The 20426-nt window shown below is 36.9% G+C and overlaps 1 protein-coding gene across 1 annotated transcript; it reads left to right on the top strand.

Annotated features, from left to right (window-relative positions):
• Positions 1 to 8243: 8243 nt before the first annotated feature.
• On the top strand, positions 8244 to 19787 carry LOC122740078 (cystatin-like). The gene is made up of 3 exons (XM_043981904.1): positions 8244 to 8462; positions 16336 to 16452; positions 19704 to 19787. The coding sequence occupies exons 1-3, from the start codon at positions 8244 to 8246 to the stop codon at positions 19785 to 19787; spliced, it is 420 nt and encodes a 139-aa protein (XP_043837839.1).
• Positions 19788 to 20426: the final 639 nt, after the last annotated feature.

Raw genomic sequence — 20426 nt, 5'->3', positions numbered from 1 at the left:
TGCTTTCCTCCTAATCTTGATTGTATTGGTTTGGTTTGTGCAAAACCTTTTAATTTAATGTAATCAAAATGAATGATTATGAATTTCATAATGTTCTTTGTCTCTTGTTTGGTTATAAATCACCCCTTCTCCATAGATCTGACAGATAAACTATGCCTGGCTCTCCTAATTTTCTTATGATATCACCTTTTATGTCTAAATTATATACCCATTTTAATCTCATTTTGGTATGCTGTCTGAGATGTTCTATGTGTAGTTTGTGGATACTTTTTTTTCTAGCTTCCCTAGCAGTTTTTGTCAAATAGTGAGGTTTTTGTTGTTGTTTGTTTGTTTGTATTTTTGTTTTTGTTTGACAATGAGGATTAAGTGAATTACACAGGGTGACACAGCTACTAAGTGTCAATGTGTGAGGCCAGATTAGAATTCAGGTTCTCCTGAATCCAGAACCAGTACTTTATCCCCTGTACCACATAGGTGCCCCCAAATAGTGAGTTCTTATCCCAAAAGCTGGAGTCTTGGGTTTATCAAAGAGTAGATTACTATAATCATTTACTACTGTGTCTTATGTACCTAATCTATTCCACTGATCCCTCACTCTATTTCTTAGCCAATACCAAATAGTTTTGATGATTGCTGCTTTATAATATAATTTTAGATCTGATACAGCTATGTTACCTTCCTTTCCTTTTTTCTTCATTAATTCCTTTGATATTCTAGATTTTTTTTCTTCCAGATGAATTTTGTTATTGTTTTTTCTAGCTCTATACAATAATTTTGGTAGGTTGGTATGGCACTGAATAAGAAAATTAATTTAGGTAGAATTGTAATTTTTATTATAATATATAGGTCTACCCATGAGCAATTCATTTTTTCCAATTGTTTAGATATGACTAAATTTGTGAATTTTCTCAGTGGTAACAGCAAACTTCACAGTAATTAATGGACTTTTGTATCTTTGGATGTATTTTTGGATATCATCAACATAGAGGTAATCATAAGCATTTATTAGATCATATGATTCATAGGATCCCTTTTTTTTTTTTGAGCCAATCTGCTTTAAGTGATTTGCCCAGGATCACACATCTAGTAAATGTCTGAGGCCAGATGTAAACTCAGGCCCTCCCAAATTCAGGGCTAGTGCTCTTTCCACTGCACTGAACTCTTATTAGCATAATGATCAAGTAGAATTCAAGAGGAATAATCATGAAACATGTACCTCACTTCTCATAGAGAGAGGTTAAGGACTCAGAATTCAGAATGGGACAAATTTTTTTTTGGACATTGCAGATGTGAAAATTTGTTTTGATTGACAAAACACGCTTACAATGGGTTTTGTTTTTCTCATGTTCTCAGTTTGGGGGTGGGGGCAGAGTTTAGAGTGGGAGAGTGAAGAGAATCTTGACTGATTAAAACAAATAAATTTGACAGAAAACTGGACAGAAAGTACTTGTGTCACTTATCTTACAGGGTGTTCCAGAAAAAGTGCTTTATGAATTGAATTATTATAGTGTTATTCTTATCATTTTTATAGTTTTCAGCATGACAAGCAAAACTGTAGAGTTTATATTTTGGGAATCCCACTTCTTCCTTTCTTATTCATTTCCTTGGATACCCAGTTTCTCATACTATTGGAAGGGAAGAAATGAATTCAGCCCAGATAATTTTGTAACCCTTCTCAGGGTTGTTTGCATTATAAAAATAGGCAATACTTATTTAAAAGGAAATACTCTCTCATGATAGTTTTAGGCATTGGTAGAAGGTTGAATTTATGATGTTTAAATTCTAATGTGTGTCCTTACCTGCCCCCCTCCCCCAGTTTTTGGGGGAAACTACCTAAGTTTTACTGATAAATTCAGCAAGAGTTTAGGCTTTTAAGTATCTACTAAAGAGTAAAGAAAACACATGGAGTACTGTAAGCAAGAAAAGCCTATCTACTTTCTCCTCTCTCTCTCTCTCTCTCTCTCTCTCTCTCTCTCTCTCTCTCTAGGGAGCCAGAGTCATCTTCCTACTTCCTGTCTCCCTTCCCAGAAGGGGAGGTTCTTCAAACTGATTGTTTGAGGGTGGTCTCCTGTTGATGTCGTAGTCCATAGCCTCTGAGAACAACACCCCACTCAGGGAAAGCCAGGTGTGGTCTCTATTTAATCAACCTTAAGTAGGTTCTCAGTCAGTCTCTCTGTCTTACCCAATTCAATCAATTCCAAATCAATCTTCAGGTGGGGGACCCTGGGCATCTGCCAAATCCCATTATTTTATCACAGATTATAATTAGAGGATAACCGCATTCCTGGCTTTAAAAATGAATTTAAAAGGTCCTTTTTATGTTACTGGTTAGATCAAATCAAACAAAATTGACACAGAACTAGTTATAAATATCTAATAATACTTTTCCTATATGAGAAATAATTCAAGAAGGAGATAACAGTAGGCTGGGCTCATGTGGCCTAGATACTCAGACATGGTGAACCTTAGTTCTAGAATACTACTAAATTGCTATGTAACATTGGCTGCTTCGTATTATTAATATATACAGCTGCCATTTTTTGCATAACTCGGTCCAAAATCTCTGAAAGACAGATTTCTCATTGTTATATGGGTAGAAATCTACAAATAACTGCCTTTGTTATTGGCCTTGGAGAATAGATTTGGCATCTCTTAGAAAAGGGAACTCATCTGCCATGTTCTTTTGAGTTGTGTCCTTACTGGACACAAATTGCATCATAGGAATAAGGATTTGTGATAATGTCCATAGGACCAAAGAAAATTTTGGATTTGGTTGAATTATTCATGGAGATTAATCTAAGATGGGGGAGAGAAAAGGTTGAAGGAACTCTGGTTCCCCATACACCTCACAAACAACAATGACAACAAATAGAAGCATTAAAGAAAGAGAATTGGTTGAAAAGAAAAACAAAAAACAAGACATGCACAATATATAAATGAAGTAATAAAGGGAGTTTATTAAACAGGAGAGTGATATGGTCAGACTTATATGGTTTTTGTTTGTTTTTTTGTGCAGGGCAATGAGGGTTCAGACCTATGTTTTAGCAATACCATGTTAACAGATGGTTTTCCTTGAAAGAAGGAAGAGACACATCAGGATATCCAATAAGTAGGCTATTAATAGTCCAGGTGGGGAGTAGTGAGAGCCTGAAATAGGGTAGTGGACTTGCAAGGATAGAAAAGGTGATTGAGTGTGACAAATGTTGTGGTAACCAATGGGATATGTATGGTGATAGAGATTGAAAAGTTGAGAATGATTCAGGTTATAGTGAAGCTGGGTGATGGGAAAGATGATTGTGTACTCATCAGAAATTGGAAAGTCCAGAATACAGATTGGTTTGGGGTTCAAACATGGTTCAAACATGCCAAGTGTGAAATTCTTATAAGACACTGAGTTTGAAGTATTCAATAAATAGTTGCTGATGTGGGATTGGAACTCAGGAGAGGGACTAAGCCTGGATATATAGCTCTAAGGGTCATTTGCATAGAATAACTAAGGCTACATGAACTTATGATATCAACAATTGAGAGAGTCTAGAGAGAAAAGGGGCTCTAGGACAAAGACTCGGGGGTATACCCATTTTATGGCTTGGAAAAATACCCCAAAAATAGAGGGCCTGGAGGTCACAGGGAGATTAAATAGCAGTATAACTGCACATTTGAACTGATTTCTCTATGGACAGGGAAAGACTTGTAAACCTAACTATGAATTCTGGGAATTGAAATCCCAGATAGTCAATGTTTTCTTCCTTCCTAGGGAACTGAGATCATTGCAAGTTCTGAGTTTGGGGCAACCTTAGAGTCTGGGGCAGCAGCAATAGAATTAGCAGCAGAGAGTGTAGAGACAACAATGCAATGGAAACTGGAGAAAGAAAGCCCCTGAAGACACTTGGTCATGCCAGTTTAAAGACAAATAGGTTCCTCACCATAGTGTGGAACATGCTGTGGATGATCATGGATAATGCCACAAGAATTACGGTAGTCTGACACATAAGGAAAGGGGAGTCTATTTGTTCACACTTTCTTATTGGTGCTGGATAAAACAAACATTAATGAGATCATCCAGGCCTTCTAAAAACTGCTGGGATGATATCAAAATGCCCAATGATATCTAAAAATTGACTCCTCAAAGGATGGCTTGTTCTAAGTTAGGTCCTGGCTTCCTGGCTTAGTACTTGAAAAGAACTACCACCTTCTGCTGCTGGGGTTCATACCTGAATTGAATTGAACAAAAATCAAATACCAACAACAGGTAGGGCCCTGTGTGAGGTGTTGAGGATACAAAGACAAGAACCAAACAATCCCTCAAGAAGCTTATACTCTGTTTGATAACACAGTTAAGCATAATGAGGCTCTCAACCTCTCAACCTTAATCTGTCTAACCTTACCAGCTAAAGACTTAACTCCTGACTTTAGCACTAATCTTTATTAGTCCAGAATTTGGTCTGTCTTGTTACTGGCACTCAACATCTACTATTGCTTTCAGTAACTGAATTCTTATCTAGTTACCTGAGCTACAATGTCTGCCTGGAACCCCAATTCCTCTCAAAGACTAGATTTTCTCTTTCTAAATCTGAATTTCACGAAGGATGCTTCCACATCATACTAACATTAATTTGTTATCTTCTGAATTTCTGTTGACTTTTTACCTCTTCCCTGCTTGAATAGACAACTCTGAATCTTGGAGTCATTCTGAACTTTGGCTAATAATGGAACTTGAATTCTCATCTCTATCCTTCTCCCTTTAAAAATGGATTTCCTGGTTTTGAAACTACCTTTATACTCATGTCCCTTGATGTTAAGCTCTCAAAAAAGTCAATGCCTTGTCTTGTTTTTGTTCTCTGACCTTCAGAATTTTCCTGTCTTTAACGTATTGATTTTGGCTAGGCCTATCACACTAGAACGCAAGACCCACTTGTGATAATAAAGACATCAAGGGACATTTGTTTTGGCAAATATACAATATTTGGCCAATAATCCAGTCTGCATCTTTCAGGGATAGAGCTCATGTTAACGTTGGAGGTGGGGACAGACTGGCAAGTTTCTAAAGTTGTCAGGAGGATGTTAGTTTGGGAAATCTCATTGAAATGGCAGTTTGGGGGCAGGGTGGCTAGGTGGCACAGTGAATAAAGCACTGGCCCTGGATTCAGGAGTACCTGAGTTCAAATCCTGCCTCAGACACTTGACACTTACTAGCTGTGTGATCCTGGGCAAGTCACTTAACCCCCATTGCCCTGCAAAAAAAAAAAAAAAAAAAAGAAATGGCAGTTTGGTATAGCAAAGACCCCTGTATTTATAGTTAAATGTCCAGGATTCAAATCCTGAATCTGTTGCTTATGACCTTTATGACTTTGAGCAATTCACTTACCATCTTTGCACCTTAGTTTCACATCTTTAAAATGAGGAGTTGGACTCTATGTCCTCTAAAGTCCTTTTCACTTCTAAACCTATGACATTATGAGTTGGATTATCTCGTGCTTCGTAAATCTTCCCTTGTGACAATCCATTTCATGGTCCAATAGCCAATAACCTCAACATTATCATTAAGGATGTAAGAAACAACATTTAGTACTCTTCAAAGCTATAGAGTCCTGTTTGTGAGGTCTAAGGATACTATACAACTTCAAAGAAAGATTATAGGGGCAGCTAGGTGGCACAGTGGATAGAGCACTGGCCCTGGAGTCAGGAGGACCTGAGTTCAAATCCGGCCTCAGACACTTGACACTTCCTAGCTGTGTGATCTAGGGCAACTCACTTAACTCCAATTGCCTCACCAAAAAAAAAAATGTTAAAAAAGAAAGAAAGAAAGATTATAATTGCGACTAACCAGTGTAACGAGGGATCAAAAGGTGATAATTATTATTTTTCCCTCATGGGCAAAGTATTTATAAAGGTAGAGAACATCTGTAGACGGGAAAATAAATAAAGTCTTTTTAAAATTTTGAAACATTTTTTGGGAAAAAGTTTAAAACTTTCATGCTAACAAAGTTAATGTCATTTTTTGCCCATCAATGTTTCTAAAAGTGTATTTACCAAAGATAAGGGAGTCAGATTTTGTTCAATGTTGCCAGTATACTTGTGGTTCCCAGAGGGTAGATACCCAATTCCCTATCTGGTTTCCTGCCTTTTTCCCTTATTCTTCCCTGGGGCTTGCCATCTGGCCTTGGCCTCAGAGGCAGCAGGATGTAGTCAGTAGGGCATTGGACATGGAGTCAGGGAAACAGGGTTGAATTTTACTCCAGATACTTGTTAGCTGGGAGACCCTTAGCAAGTCATGCCCCTTTTCTGAGCTCAGGTTCCTCACTGTAAAATGATAATATCTAATTCATAGATATGTTGAAAAGCTTAAATGATATAATGTATGTAAAAGCCTTGCAAATCCAGAAGGCTATATATGAAGGCATGTTCTTATTATTACTAGTATTGTCCAGATAGTCTCAGCTCAGTTCTAGGCTATTATTTGACTTCTTAAACTGCTGAATGGAACTAGGCCTTTAGACAGGGGTCCGTTGTCAAGTGACCACTATGAACCAGAGGGAAGTAGGGGAGGGAAAGCAAGGAAAGACAGGAAAACCATCCAAATCATTCATTGACAGACAACTAACATGGTAGACTTGGACAGAGGGGAGGGATTGAGAGGACAGGATAGTTTAGAGTCAAGACCATATACAGATTTCATGCTTGTTTCATCTGTTCTGAGGCAGTACCTTATAGTTTTAGGATGAGAACCTAGAAGGGACCTTGAAGATCATTTAATTCAAGTTCCTTATTTTCTAGATGAGGACACTGAGTCCCAGAGAGGTGACATGTGGTATGCCCAACAACATACTATTAGCAAATATCTGAAGCAATGTTCAAACCTGGGTCTTCCTAACTACAAGCCCACATTTTCCCACTGTGCCACTCTGTGCCTACCTGAACAAGTAATAACAAGGATGAGCTGGTAGATCAGTAGATTAAACATGAGAAACAGAATCAGGAAGACCTGAGTTGAAATATGATCTCAGACACTATTTATTTGGGTGACCCTTGGCAAGTCACTTTACCACTGTTTGCCTTAAGTTTCTTCAAGTGTAAAATGGATATAGTAATAACACCTACTTCACTGGAGGTGATATTTCTAAGTGTCTGGCAGATTATTAACTGACTAATCAACAATTGGTAAACCAATTATCTTATTTCTCCCTATCTTCAGCAGGACTAAACATATTTTACAAGGGAAGCATGTTGTAGAGAATGGTCTTTGCTATTTGAATGCTTCTAACTTCATGTTTCTTCTATTTCTTCTCTCTTGGTACTAGGCTAAATGAGAGGTATTAAAAACTCCTTAGGACCCTATTAAGGCAGAAGGTGGGACTACTCATGCAGGGAAAAATCCTGAAAAAGAGGTTGGAGTCCTCATGCAGCGTGATATCATGGATAGAAAACACCGAACTTAGATTTAGGAAGTCCTGGGTTTACATACTGCCTCAGACACTAGATTTATGACTATCCCAAGTTTGTTGTTACTGCTGTTCAGTCATGTCCAACTTTCCTAATCCCATTTAGGGTTTTCTTGACAAAGAAACTGGAACGATTTGCCATTTTCTTCTCTGGGCTCATTTTACAGTCGAGGAAACTAAGGCAAACAGAGTTAAGTGATTTGCCCAGGGTCACAAAGCTAGTTAGGATCTGAGGCTAGATTTGAATTCTGGTCTTTTTGACTCCAGGCCCAGTGCTCTATCCACTTCACCACCTACCTCTTCCTATCACAAGTTACTCAAGTTTTATAAACCTCAGTTGCCTCATCTGATAAGTGAGGAGATTGGACCAGATGACTCCTGACTTCTTTTTCAGATCTAAGCAGATTCCAGCATGATATAAGGAAAATAAACATCAGAAGTATCCCAAAACAGAATGGGCTGCCCCAGGGTGGATAGTGGTCATTAAGGCAGTAAGATGATTCTTTTTTTTTTTTTAAACATATACAGGGGATTCTTGTTCAAACATAGCATAGTCTATAAGGACCCTTCCAGGAGACTCTGGTTCTTTCTACACATTGTACTCTTAGTCCCAACCTGCTTCTATTCTGGTTTTGTTTTGGGAAGGAGGCAAAAAAAAAATGAGGAGGAGAAGAAAGGAGGAGGAGCCCATACAAAAGATAGGCACTTTAATACAACTGACCAGGAACTAGTGGAAACTAGTATTTGGGAGAGCTTCCCAGAAGGCTGAGATATCACTGATCTCCTACAAGTCAGGAACCAATGGGCAGACTCTTACAGATCCCATTATCCCTGCTAATAGCCTTTTCCTTGGTGATAAAGGCCCAGGAGAATCCGGGAGTATGGAGAAAATTCATTGATATTGAACAGGACCATGCATTTTTCCCAGAGACCCTTCAATTTTCCATAAAGCAGTACAACAAACACAGCAATGATGAGTACCTCTATCAGATGACCCAGTTGATTCGAGCCCAGGAGCAGGTGAGTCTTACTCTCTATGTTCTAGCACCCACATTGCTTCTATGAAGTAAGTGTGAGGAGCCGTTGCTCATGTTTTCTTTAAGTAAAAGGAAATCATCAGACTTTTGAGAAAAAGACAAAAGAAAAATTTTGATGTAATCATGTTTATTCAGGAATAGAGGATGTTATTTAAGAAAAGCAACAAATAAACATTTTTTTAAAAAAATTGCAATTATACATCATAGCAGTGGGAGAGGCAATGTTAAACAGAAGGGAAAAGGAAGAAATCCAGAAAGGATGAGTGAGAAAGAGACAAAAAACCAGAGAGACTGTAAAGAAAAGAATTGTTCCAAGAAGTATTCAATAGTGTTTACAAGGAGAGCTTTAGTGACACAGATCACTCATTTCATACCCAACTGTTTAAGTTTTTTTTTTTAATTTTTACAGTTCCATAGACTCATAGAATCCTAGTATCATATTGTAAGAGCCAGAAGAGAAGACTATAGAAACCAGCTAGTCCAACCTTCATATTTTACAGATAAGGGAAACTGAGACCAAGAGAGGTAAACTGATTTGCCTGAAGTCATATAGTTGGTAAATAGCAAAGTAAGATATAGGCTTCTCAGTCAATATCCTTCCCTCTCTCTCCCCTCTAATCTTTCCTTTCTCTGTTTTCAGGTTATTTTTTTTTTGTTCAATTGAGATGCTAGTTTTCAGTTCTTCTATTTCTCTCAATTCTTGATCTGTTAGAGGTCCTTTCGAAATGGGATAGCAAGGCTCATGGTAAGATTTTGAAGTGGTGGGGGAAAGAGTCAAGAGACAGGAAAAATTGTTCTGTACGATATAATTAGTAGCCAAAGCAATATTACCCATGAAGGGCAAAGTTGTGGGCCACGCTGGATGTACTTTTTATCAGAAGGACCTGGAAGAGAATGTAGGAGGTTGGAAAAAAGTCCTGAATCAGCTTCCTAGTCCTCTCTGTTCTGTTCCACCACCACCACCACCACCACCATCACCACCCTCCCTCCAACTTTTCTCTTTCCTCCTTCCTTTAATGCCAATTCTCCATATTAGCTTTTACTCTAAGGTTGCTGTCACCTGTGTTGACAGGATAACTTATGAATAGATTACATTTGCTATTGTAATTCTATCCTAAGTTCTAAAACTTGAAGCTTCTACAAGCTTGACTCTACCACTATGCTACCCATGGAACCTATTATTAGGAGAGCTTTTTAAAAATTTTATTGTGTCTTTTTTATATCACCATTTTCCACAATGTCCCTTTCCTTCCTCCTCCTAGGGAGTCATCCTATATAAAAACAGTATTTTCTAAAGCCAAAAATTATTAGAAAGAAAAAAGTCAGTAAAACTGATCGATCCATTGAAAAAGTCCAAAAGATGCACAATGTCCAATATTTATGAACCCACTACTTCCATGAAGGGGTGGGATGGGAGATGGGATTATCTTCTCATATCTTTTCATTTGAGTAATCCATAATATTTATGATCTTTTTACTATTGCTTTTGTTTTATTTATGTGTGGTTCTTGGTTTTCTTCCTTTTAAGTATTTTATATATATATATATATATACACACACACACACACACACACGTGTGTGTGTGTGTATGGAGAGATAGAAGAGACAGGGGAATGGGAGAGAAAGAGAGACAGAGATAGAGACAGAGATAGACAGACAGACAGAGCATTTTCATGGCTGTACTTGCTTCATTCTCCATCTGTTCATGTAGATTTTCCCATACTTCTCTGTATTCATCACATACATTATTTCTCAAGGCACTGTGGTATTCCATTAAATTAATGTACCACAATTGTTTTAACTGCAATTTATGGGCATGCACTTTGTTTTCAACTTTTTCTTGTCAGAAAAAGTAATGCTATAAATATTTTGATGTATATGGGGGCTTTACCTCTTATTAATGTCTTCCAGGAATTCTTAAGCTCAGGCCAATGGATTCATCTTTAAAAGACATGTTGATAAGATTATTTCTATGGAATTGGTTTCCTTTGTAGGGCAGCTAGGTGGTACAATAGATAGAATGCCAGACCTTGAGTCAGGAAAACTCATCTTTCTGGATGCCAATATAGCCTCAGACACTTAGTAGTTCCATGACCCTGGGAATATCACTCTACCCTATTTGCCTCAGTTGCTCATCTGTAAAATGAGCTGGAGAACAAAATGGCAAACCACTCTAGTAGAATTGCCAAGAAAACTACAAAATGGGGTCACAGAGTCAAACATGACTGAAAAACAACATTTTATTTTAGGCATTTAAAAACATGATTCTGACAGGTCTATAGGCTTTACCAGGCTTCCAAATGAGTCCATGACAAAAAGATAGTGAAAGATCCCTGTGATATAGCAAGTTATTAAATTTCTCTGACTGCCAATTTCTGCAGTATTATACATTATACATTGTATATAATTATATATTATGCATCATCATATTTGGATCATGGTTAGATATATTCTAAAGCCCCTTTCCACTCCAACGTCTTTGATCCTCTAACAAGATTCCAGGCATTTTCTGGATCTTTTATACAAAACCAGCCTCTCAAAACACACTGCAGAAATTTTTTGGCTGGATATACATCTCTTGACCATTGGGGGTCACTTTAGGAAGTGCAAATCTCTTATTTCCTTCATTTGGAATATTGACCAACCAAAACCTAATGAGCCTGAGTCTCAGACTGGGAGTCCTTGGGGACTTATTTATGTTAACATATCTGCTAAAAATGCTGTCAGATAGCAGTACCTTGTAGGTATTTTCCCACTTGAATGAGCAGGTGCTATAAAACCATAACCCCCCCCCCCCTATATTGGGGATTTATTTGGTTGTCTGAATTCTCATTTGTATGAGAATATGCTGAGTTCATGGTGATGGCCAGTATTTCTCAGCATAGAATTGATGTTATCCTGATCTCTGTGTCACATCAAAATAAGAGAGAAGTGCCAGGTCTAAAACCAAAGATCAGGGTACTATTTAAGACACTTTGTAGGGGGTTTTTTGATTTTGTTTTTGTTTTTTTGTAGGTTTCAAGGCCCTGACATCCTAATATGGTTCTCTCTCAAAATAATCTCTTGCTGGGAGTGTGATGGTAGTGGGTTGGACCTGAATTGGGGGGGGGGGAGGGGGAGGGATACAACAGGTTCCAAACAAGTATATTGAGGTTCTATTCCAATACGATAGAAATATAGTGCTTCTCAAATTATGCTGTAAGGAAACTTGTAACACCTCAAGTTTGTGTTTATTTTCAAATGATCCTTAACATGGCTTGTTAAGAAGCACAAGGAACAATAATTTTAAAAGATTTTGCAGAGAATTCAGCCAAAGATTTGTTTAAATTGAAGGGTTCTATTACTTCAGAAAAGTTTGAGAACCATTGGTACAGCAACTACATCATTGTTGTGGAATTAAGAAGACTTAGGTTCAAATCTTTCCTCTGATGCTATGTAACCCCAATTCTGTGTCTCAATTTCAAAGACTTGATGGTTGCTAAAGTACCTTTGAGCTCTCAAATCCTGGATTTTCTTCCTTGAGGAACCTCAGAATCTATTGCTTAGTCCTAAATTGGCTTCCCCCTTCCATCCAGTATCCTTGTGGCTCATTTATCTCAGGCAGTAGTGGGTAAGGATTTTCAAATTTCAAAAAGATCTTGTGGAAATTATTAAAAATAAACAAATTAGAAGGATGAGTCTGCTGCTAAAAACAATGATTCTGCAAAAGTGACCTTTTTTTTAAAAAGAAAATTTTCCATTACTCACAATTTTGCTCTTCATTATTATATGTGATTGAGAGTATACTTATATTTATTTGTTTCCAAGATTACAAGGGAAACAGAAAACTGGGAAAGAAATTTTGAAACAAATATCTCTGATAAAGGCCTCATTTCTCAAATAAGTAGAGAACTGAGTCAAATTTATAATAATACCAGTCATTCTCCAATTGATAAATGGTCAGAGGATATGAACAGGCAGTTTTCAGACAAAGAAATCAAAGTTATCATATGAAAAGATGCTGTAAATCATTATTGATCAGAGAAATGCTTAACGCAACTCTGAGGTATCCCCTCACACCTATTAGAGTATAAAATATAACAGAAATTGAAAATATTGAATGTTGGAGGGGGACGTGGGAAAGCTTGGACACTAATCCACTGTTGGTGGAGTTGTGAAAAGATACAACCATTCTGGAGAGTAATTTGGAACTATGTCCAAAGGAGTATAGAACTGTGCATACCCTTTGATCTAGCAATACTACTGCTAGGTTTATATCTCAAAGACTTCCCCCAAAAGAGAAAAAGACCTATTTATACAAAAATATTTATAGCAGCTCTTTCTGTGCTGGCTAAGAATTAGAAATCAAAGTAATGCCCATCAATTGGGGATTGGATAAACAAATTCTGGTATATGATGGTGATGGAATATTGTGCTCTAAGAAATGACAAGCAGGATGACTTCAGAAAGGCCTAGAAAGATATGCATGATGTATCGATTGGAATGACGCCACCTGCTGGAGACTTACTGTAGAAAAGCTCCACCACGAAAAGGAAGGTCTTTGAGGGCAAGACCAGGAGTCTTTTCTTTGGCGTCAGGAAGTGACGTTGGCTAGTGGGAGGAAGAAGGAAGAGACTGGCACTCGGTCTCGAGCTCTTTCCTGAGGACTCCGGCAGAGAAGGGAGCTAGAAATGCGCTCTCCCTTTAATAGATAGGAATCTAGGCCTTTCTCTCTCTCTTTATCAAATTCTTATTCTCCTTAATAAATGCTTAAAAGTCTAACTCTTGCTAAAGCTTATAATTTATTGGCAACCACTCATTAGATATTTTAGACAGTTTAGCTAGAATTTTAGCCCTTAACAATGAAATGATATATAGTGAAGTGAGCAGAAGGAAGAAAACATTGTGCATAGAGACAGCAATACTGTTTGATGAAGAACTGGGAATGACTTGACTATTCTCAACAAATCCATGATCCAAGACAATCCCAAAGGATGATTGATGAAATATACTATCCACCTTTAAAGAAAGAACTTTAAAAAAAAAAAGAGGGGGGGGGGCAGCTAGGTGGCACAGTGGATAGAGCACGGGCCCTGGAGTCAGGAGTACCTGGGTTCAAATCTGGCCTCAGACACTTAACACTTACTAGCTGTGTGACCCTGGGAAAGTCACTTAACCCCAATGCCTCACTAAAATATTAAAAAAAAAAAAAAGAAATAACTGATATTGATGGAACAGACTGAAGCATGCTATTTTTCACTTTCTTTCATTTTTTTCTTTTAATCAAAGTTTCCTAGACAAAATGGCAAATATGGTAGTGTTTTACATAATCATACATGTATAACCCATATCTGATTGCTTACTGCCTCAGGGAAGAGATAGGGAAGGGAGGAAAGGAGGGAAAAAATTGGAACTCAAAACTATAAAGAAAAATGTTTATTACATTTTTAATGAGCAATTTATTTATTTCCATGAAGAGGTCCAAACTGTGACATTTAAAAGCTAATGTGTAGTTGCCTTTTCCTGCCCCCCAGTGTGTGGGGGAAATTAGCTAGGATTTACTTATAAATTAGAAGCTTCGGCAGTAGTTTAGGGATTAAGCATTTATTAAAGTATATTAGGGGTTAGTAAAGAGAGAACATATGGAGTTCAGAAAATTGAGAAAGAAAACCTCTCTACCCTAGGGTTCAGATTGGACTCCTTCTACTTTGCTCAGCCACCAACCCGAGGTTCTGGAACAAAAAGGCCAGAGCCAGGGAGCCAGCCTCACTGCCTACTTCCTGTCTCCCACACCCTTGGTGGTCCTTCAAGCTGATTGGTTGAGGATAGTCTCATGTTGATGACTTAGTCCACAAACCTCTGAGAATACTCCCTCTTGGGAGTCAGGCAGGTGTGTTTTTACTTTAATTAACTTTAAGTAGGCTAATCAGCAAAGTCAATCACTCTCAGTCAGTCTCACTTAATTCAATCAGTCTAGATTAATCTCTTGTTGGAGCCCTTGGGGGTTGACAAAAAGCCCATTATATCTTAGTTCTTTTTTTTTGGTGGGGCAATGAGGGTTAAGTGACTTGCCCAGGGTCACACAGCTAGTAAGTGTCAAGTGTCTGAGGCCAGATTTGAACTCAGGTCCTTCTGAATCCAGGACTGTGGTTTTATCCACAAGCCATCTAGCTGCCCCCAGCCCATTATATCTTAAATTCCCCACCCCATTTTGTTAAGAAACATCATTTCGTTAATGAAGCAATAACATAACATATATGTATAACTAACAATGTAAAGGGAATGCAGAGAGAAAAAAGAAATTGAGCAATGCTTTGACAGTAAATTAAAGGAGGCATTCCCCTTTAGTAGGTGGACATTACAAACAACAACAAAAAACTACGGGGGGCACTCCGCTTTAGTAAGAGGATATTAAAAATAGTGTGTGCAATGGGGAAAAGGAAAACAGAAAAATGTCCATTTAAGACTTTGGAAGTCTTTTCTCAGATGATTCTTGGGATGTACTCTGGGTGTCATTGTGGAGTGAAAGTCTTTCAGGTGTGGATGCTGATGAGCAGCTAGCAAGTCTTAGGTGGAGAGTTTCTGGTGTGCTTGAAAAGTTTCTCAGGTGTTTCAGATACCGATAATCAGTTAGAAAGTTTCCTACAAAATTGATCTTAACACAACTTTAAATAGTTTGCCAATAACCAAATCAAACAATGAGAGTTTTCAGAAACATATCTAAGGAAATTCAGAATCTTTTAGATATAAGAAAAATGAAAAATTTATTTTTAAAAACCTTATTATTACTGTAAACCCCACCCCCATGGGGAATAAATTGAGGAGACAATTGTGATATTAATTAAGAAAAGTTTTTGTCTTTGTTTCATCACTTTTTGCATCATCTGCCTAATTATCCTTATGCCATTTTGAGATATTAAAGAATCTAATATGACTGGTAACAGATGTCAAGGCCAAATCTAAAATTGCATTTATCATGACACCTGAGATAATTATGGGGTTATCATAGAAGAACAGAGGGGAAACTGAATCAGGCTTAATCAGATGCATATGATTAAGATGTTTATGACATCAGGAATATAAGAAGGGGAATGAAAGTCCGGTGTCCAAATAGCCTGGCCGTCCAGTGCTATGTGGGAGGAAAATTAAACCAAGAGAACCCAATCTCAGCTCTTGCCCATGACCGTTCTCTCAGTGTTTCCCAAGGCAGTGTACTACCTGGACTTCGTGCATGTCTCCCCGTCTGTGACAGCGCAATACCTGCATTTCATCTGCTCAGGATCTGATAACTCAGAATAAAGGCAATTAATGTCTCAAATGGTAAATTTCTTTAATCCAAGTCTCATATGGATTTAACAACTGAGAATAATGATAGCAGCAAAAAAAAATGTGAATTTGCTTTGACTCAGAATATAATATAAAATAATTCCAAATAAAAACTTTTTTTTAAAAGCTAAGTAAAAATAATACTTCTAGAATTAATTTACACTTGTCATGACAATACATTTACCGAGGAAATACTTGATATAATTTGATCAAATAATCAGTTGGAAAAACAAACAATTTAGACTATGGGAGAATAATACTTCCAGACTTAATATTGTATTATGAAATCAAGACCATCTTGCATTGGTTCAAAAATAGATAGATGAATAGAACAAGATACACATGGAAGAATAAAATAAATGAAATTCAAACTGGCTTAAAACACAATCTTAAAAGAATTAAAATCTCTATGAAAATAAACTCATCCTATTAATTTCAAAATGGAGATGCAATAACATAAAAAAGAAACGCTTATGTAACATTTGAACTGACATTATTATTCATTATTACATAATGAAAATAACCCTCACTGTGCAATTGTTCACCAACAGTTGTCAACGGGATTTGAGTACCTCATAGACATGGAACTCAGCCGGACCATGTGTAGAAAAGATATAGACTTTGATCCCATTAACTGTAGCCTTCAAGAGGACCCAGAATTGTATAAGGTAAGTGACTAAAATGTACTTTGAATAATTCATAGTACTCAATCACTCAAATAGCATTTATTAAGCACCGACTATGTGCTGCACATTGAGCAAAACTTTTTGAAGGAGAATATTTTTCACTTGTGGCTTGGAAAATGAGCATAGATATTGTGAGAATTGGTATTGCACCGCCTACTGGAGAGATACTGTATGGAAGCTCCTCCCTGAGGACAAAACATGTGACTTTAGCATCTGGAAGCTAGCCAGCCAGCGTCTAGGAAATTGTCTCTGTAGTGATGCCTGCTAGACTTCCCAATAAGAGCTACCAGCCAATTGGCTTGGAACTCTGTGTGTGTGTGGACAGCCCTGTTTCCTGTTGGAGAAGAGGCTTCTGGGAGGAGGAAAGAAGCATTGAGATCTTTGGGTTCCTGACCTCAGGTTGGAGAGGTCAGATGATGGGGTCTCTTAGATATAGTTAGATCTATTACCTCTTTCACTCTCCTCTCCAAATTCTTATGCTCCTTAATAAATGCTTAAAAGTCTAAACTCTTGCTAAAACTAATTCATGGCGAACAATCAATAGATTTTTAGACAGTTTAGCCCCTTACAGATGGCAAACTTTACAATATACAGCTAGAAGGACTCTCACAGGTTACCTAGTCCAACACTCTCATTTTACAGATGAGAAAACAAAGGCCAAGAAAAGTTAAATGACTTGCCTGGTATTTAAAAAAATATTTTATTTGTGATATATAATTATATTTTATACATATATCAAACAGAGATATAATATACAGAGACACATATATGACATATATAATGTAAATTTTCTACATTATTATATTTAGATATGCCTATATATTCTAATACATATAACTTAGTATTTTAATTCCTTAAATAACTGTTTTATAAATAACAAATACATATCAATTTATATAAATAATTTATGATACATTTGTTCAAATATAAATACTATATAATACCTAAATAACTCAAAATGCACTATGTGTGTGTGTGTGTGTGTGTGTGTGTGTGTAAAAATACATATATACCTCCTGTACCCTTCCCAGTACACCCCTCCCCCACCTTTCCAGATTAAACATTTTTATTCATTTTTTTCTTTTTTTTCTTTTTTCTTTTCTTTTTCTTTTTCTTTTTTGGTGAGGAAATTGGGGTTAAGTGACTTGCCCAGGGTCACACAGCTAGTATCAAGGATCTGAGGCCAGATTTGAATTCAGGTCCTCCTGAATCCAGGGCCAATGCTCTATCCACTGCACCACCTAGCTGCCCCTTATTTATATTTTTCTATTCCAATTTCTATCCCTCTCTTGCCCCCTCCCCTACTCCCTCCCAAGGCAGTAAATAATCCAACATGGGTTATACATTTTTGATCTTGGAAAATATCACCATATTTGTCACTTAAAGAAAAAATGTGAAAAACAGAATGCCCCAATCTATTCCATCAATATCAGTCCTTTCCCTGGAGGTGGATAGTACATTTAATCAATATTCCTTTGGGATTGACTTGGATCATTGTATTGCTGATAATAGTCAAGTCATTCACAGTTCTTCATCAAACAATGTTGCCTTCTTTGTGTAGACTATTCTCTTGATTCTGCTTACTTCCCAATATATCATTTCATACATGTCTTTCCAAGCTTTTTTGAAGCTCTTATCTTTTCAAATAATTTATATAGTATTAGGATTAATTGTTCTTTACAAGTTTGGCAGAATTCACTTGTGAATCCATCTGGTGCTAGAGATTTTTCAACTCATTCAACTTCTTCAAAAATCCAGATGCTATACCACTTGGTGTATACATGTTAAGTATTGATATGATTTCATTGTCCATGGTAACTCTCAGAAAAAATATAGTTTCCCTCACCATTTCCCCAAACTAGATCTAATTTTGCCTCTATTCAGTCTGAAATCATAATTGCTACCCCGGCTTTCCTTGCTCCAGTCAAAGCATAATAGATCCCACTCCAACTCTCTATATTCACCCCATGTATATCACTCTGCCTCAAATGTGTTCATATTTATAGTTAGGGTGACTAACTGTGTATATATTTCCATGCTATTTTTCATCTACTCATCCTTCTCATTCTGACCCCCCACTCTCTCCTTGTCCACAACTGCCTTACCTATAATCACCACCTTCCCCAATATTCCCTGCCCCCCCTCCATTATCACCATCCTTATCTGAACTTCTCTATAGGGTATGATATATTTCTATATCAAACTGAGTGTATTTGTTGTTCCCTCTTTGTACCAAATTTGATGAGAGTAAGGTTTAATCATTGCCCATGTCCCCTATCTTTCCCTCCATTATGATTATTGATTTATTCATTTGTTTATTTGTTCATTAATTTATTTAATTATTCAATCATTTATTATTTTTTATTCATTTATTTATTTTTATGCCTCTTTGTGTGTGTGTTCACCCCATTCAGTTTCTCCCTTCCAATTTCTTCAATGCAATTTCTTTTTGGCCCTTTATTTTATTTTCTATGGTGTTATGTCATCAATGTCACCTTATGATCATAACCTCTGTCTACATATATTCTCTCTAATCAATTTTATATTATATATTTTTAGACTTACAAATATTATCATACCTTAAGTAATACCTTATGACCACAAGCTCTTTACATATACTGCTAATTGCATTAAAATTACTTTTATAATAGTTATTTAGAATTACAAATATTATTTTATCATACAGAATTAGAAATAGTGTAACCTTATCAAATTTCTTAGTTTTTATTTCTTGTTTCTTTTTTACCTTTTTATGTTTCACTTAAACCTTGTACTTATGTTTCAGTTGAACTTTGTATTTGGAAGTCAAATTTCCCATTCAACTCTGGCTTTTTAATACAAAATGCTTTAAATTCCTCTATTTCATCAAATGTCATTTTTTCCCTGAAAGAATATATTAAATTTTGCTAGTATTAAGAGACAGAGCCAAGATTTGAACAAAGGTCACCTAACCCAAAATCTAGTGCTCTTCTTTTGACCAAATTAAAGGAAAACCTCAAGATCAGAAATGACTTGGAATGAGTCATTATTTGACAGTCTCTGAAGCAATCAATGGTTCCAAACCAGTTCCTCAGATGTGCATCTCACTGTGGTAATGGGTGATGGTGCCCAGGCTGCCATCTGAGGGGTCAGCATTCAAATCTTCCCCAAGCCATTTTGCCTACTAAGGAAGGTCACTTTATATTTGCTTTTTTGTTCTCTAAGCTCTCTATTCTTTTTTTTCTCTTCCACAGGTCATCAACTGTACTTTTTTCATTTTTGCTGTACCTTGGAATGGACAATATGAGCTGAGGAGCAGTAACTGTACTAATATTTAGCTGATTTTCTATGGAGAGCTGCAATATCAACTTTCCTTTTGAGCCTCTTCTATCTCCTTTAAAAAGGAGAGCAGAAATTCACTGTAAGCAAACATAAAAACAAACAAAAAAAAAACCCACTTCTCAATGTACTTTGGGACAACCAACTGACTGCCCTTCCTTTGTCTGTGAGCTGCCTTTCAACTCTCTGAGCTCATGGTGATGAGAACCTTTTTTTAAAAAGCATAATAAAAGCAATAATAACTGACCACATGCCTGATTACTGCTTAGAAATTCCCATTTGTAAGAAATTCCCAAGAATTAATAATAATAGATAGCATTTATACAACACTTCAAGGGTTGCAAAGCACTTGGAAAATATTTGATCATCCTAACAATCCTGAGAGGTAGGTACTGTTATTAACCCCACTTTTCAGATGAGGAAACTTAGTCATACAGGGGCTAAGTGACTTCCCCAGGGCTACACAGATAGTAAGTTTCCAAGGAAGAATTTGAACTAAAGTTTCTCCTGACTCAAGGTCCACTTCTCTATACACTATATCTCCTAGTTGCTTTAAACAGTAACCTTATAGGGTAGATAGTCACAGAGAATGGGAAGGGCATTTTTGTTTACTCATCTACCTAGTTCAAATTCTTGAC

The sequence above is a fragment of the Dromiciops gliroides genome, chromosome 2, assembly GCF_019393635.1.
Source record: "Dromiciops gliroides isolate mDroGli1 chromosome 2, mDroGli1.pri, whole genome shotgun sequence".
Taxonomy (NCBI): Eukaryota; Metazoa; Chordata; class Mammalia; order Microbiotheria; family Microbiotheriidae; genus Dromiciops; species Dromiciops gliroides.
This window is presented reverse-complemented; position numbering and strand designations above follow the sequence as displayed.